This window comes from Papilio xuthus, unplaced genomic scaffold (assembly GCF_000836235.2).
Source record: "Papilio xuthus unplaced genomic scaffold, Pxut_1.1 DF826945.1, whole genome shotgun sequence".
In the NCBI taxonomy this organism is placed as follows: Eukaryota; Metazoa; Arthropoda; class Insecta; order Lepidoptera; family Papilionidae; genus Papilio; species Papilio xuthus.
In genome coordinates, this window is record NW_013531704.1 from 3,018,550 (window position 1) to 3,021,266 (window position 2,717).

A 2,717-nucleotide genomic window follows, 5' to 3' on the forward strand; every position below is an offset into this window, starting at 1 on the left:
CCACACAGAAGACACGCCCTAAGTGGAAGCAATTCCGCGTTTCCAATGATAAGTGTGGCAGATGCCTAGTTTTAGTCTCCTTTCCCTTCCCCACCTTTATAAGGAAGGGATGGAAAAGGGAAGTATATACAAAGGGGAAATATCATATTACTGTCCTCTCCTCCGTCGACTAAAAGAATAAGTATTTTTTTGTGACTCGTAAAGTTAAATGACAATAACTTAGCAGCATGTTTCATTATTTTGGTGCATCAACCTAACTGATGTATTGTTTGCGTGCAGTACGCAGCCGATGCGCGTGTTCTCGACGCACTCGGTGCGGGAGTACGACCGCCGCAACGAGGACGTGGACCCCGTGGCCGCCTCCGCGGAGTACGAGCTGGAGAAGCGCGTCGAGAAGATGCACGTCTTCCCGGTAGACCTCGTCAAAGGAAACGACGGACTTGGACTCTCTATTATAGGTAATTGTCTGATATCTAAAATAAAAACACTATGTGGTATTGGAGTAATTTTTAAAATGATTCTCATAGTAGAAAACTAACTAGTAAATAATTGAACGGAAGGGAAGAAGAATGATGGACAAAAAAAAGGTAACTGGTAAGCAAATGATGTTTAGAAGCGGTCCTGTCAAGATGAAAATATTTGTATATCGTAAAAAATAATATTTATGATTAAAAATTGCTTTCAAATATGTATTTTTTTTACCAAAATACATCGATCTATGTCAGGTATGGGCGTGGGCGCGGACGCGGGTCTAGAGAAGCTGGGCATCTTCGTGAAGACCATCACTGAGAGCGGTGCGGCAGCGCGCGACGGACGCATACAAGTCAACGACCAGATCATCGAAGTCGACGGCAAGAGCCTGGTCAGTACACAAAGTGCATTCATTGTCTTTGAATAGCTGCCTGGGTTTTTTTATTGTTTTTTTTCTATATTATTAGGTGGCAAACGAATTCTCCGAATTAGCGAAGCGTCCATTGCCCATAGATATCCGCAATTGTATATGAGTGGCCCACTTTCAATCTACGGAGAAGGAAATAATCAGGAAGAAATTATTTCTCCTTCCTGTACATCCCATTCTCTGTCAAATCCACCTCCCCTTTCCTCACAAGAAAATGGTGGAAAGGGAAGAGGACTAAAATTAGGCCTTCGGCACCCAAATCGTTTATTTACTGGTTTAGAGAAAATAATGGCATTGTAATTAAATTTATATGTGTTTTAAGGTCGGTGTAACGCAAGCGTATGCGGCGTCAGTACTGCGCAATACATCGGGGCCGGTCAAGTTTCTCATCGGCCGCGAGAAAGACCCGGAGAATAGTGAAGTGGCGCATCTCATTCGACAATCACTGGCCGCCGATAAAGAGAGAGAAGAAAGGTCAGAAGAAAGACTACATTTTTAATAACAAACTTGTGTCATTGATATGACTGGTAAGATAAGTAACTATGATGTGAAATGTTTTTTTAGAGCGGCAAGAGAGCGGCAGCGCCGGCAGCAGGCGGAGGAGGAAGACAGCAACCAGCAGTCGTCAGCCGAGGCGGCCGTCGCGCAAGCACGCCACCCCGAAATCAACGAACTGCGCGCCTTTTTGCAAGAGGTAAACTGTAGAATAATTATCTACAACTATTTATGTTTGACTTTTTCTGTTTTATTTTATTGTGAAAATATAATAATAATATGACTTATCTAGCTGGTGGGTATGGAGGCTGGCGGTGGTCGCGGGGAGGAAATCAGTTCGCGCGTGCGTGAGTGGTGCTCGCGTCGCGCACCCCCGCCCCCCTCACAGCACGCGCTCGCCCGCGCCGCTGACGCACACAGAAAATACGATAAGGTATTTATTGAAACTATTAAAATATGAAAGAGCATCGCTTAATGGCATGTTCTACTTATATATGAAGTAAATAAATTGAACATGTAATGCTTTGTTATCGTAATGTTTTGTTGAAGTTATACACAATGCCTGAATAAAACATTTTATTTAAAATGTGTGGTACAAGAAATGTAAATTACATGGTGTGCAGGCGCGCCGTGCGTTGCGCGGGTGGCGACGTACGCGGGCGTTGGTGCGCGCGCGCGAGGAGTGGTGGAGCGGCACGCTGCGGGACGCGCACCGCGAGTACGCCACCGCGCTCTCCGCGCTGCACGACCGCGTCGCCAGGCTCGAGGTCTTGCTGCTTGTACGTACATTTACTACTATTTCCATAAAACAAGAGACTGGGACGGGAATGAGGACTAAAATAATGCATTCTCATATAATTTCCTTATTTACTTTATTTAATCAATTCTTATTAGTTTATGTGTTACAATAAGTGAGTGGTATGCCTGTGGGCCTGATATTGCAGGAGACGCAGAAGAAGGCGGGACTACCCGTGATGCTGCCGCACGAGCCGTCCGCGCGCCGCGAGACTCCGCCCCTGCCCCGACGACCGGACCCCGATCCGCTAATGATTGATGGTAAACTTTACACTGTCATACATTCTTTGACACTTCTTGAAATTATTGATGTTCAAATACTTCATACGATACAGTGTGCAAACTATTTGGATATTTTATTTATAGATCCATGGAGTTCGGACAGCGATCTATCAGACTTATCGCCGATAGAGGACGAGTATGCGAAAGTGGACAAGTCTGACAGGCGACAGCGCGAGGCGCCCGACATCGGCGACGTGACTGCACCGGCCACCGTCGCCGACACCCGGCCCCCCGTCCCTTACGACAC

At 46.1% G+C, this 2,717-nt stretch overlaps 1 protein-coding gene across 1 annotated transcript in view; it reads left to right on the top strand.

The window, feature by feature from the left end:
* The window catches only part of LOC106120954 (uncharacterized), a gene marked incomplete at its 3' end in the record, with an annotated part of 25,413 nt that extends 22,698 nt beyond the window's left edge, over positions 1 to 2,715 (top strand). Inside the window, exons 9-16 of the mRNA XM_013316424.1 lie at positions 280 to 458; positions 726 to 862; positions 1,221 to 1,372; positions 1,463 to 1,592; positions 1,686 to 1,826; positions 2,017 to 2,172; positions 2,338 to 2,449; positions 2,555 to 2,715. Coding sequence (XP_013171878.1) covers positions 280 to 458; positions 726 to 862; positions 1,221 to 1,372; positions 1,463 to 1,592; positions 1,686 to 1,826; positions 2,017 to 2,172; positions 2,338 to 2,449; positions 2,555 to 2,715 — 1,168 coding nt within the window. The remainder of the gene's footprint in view (positions 1 to 279; positions 459 to 725; positions 863 to 1,220; positions 1,373 to 1,462; positions 1,593 to 1,685; positions 1,827 to 2,016; positions 2,173 to 2,337; positions 2,450 to 2,554) is intronic.
* Positions 2,716 to 2,717: the final 2 nt, after the last annotated feature.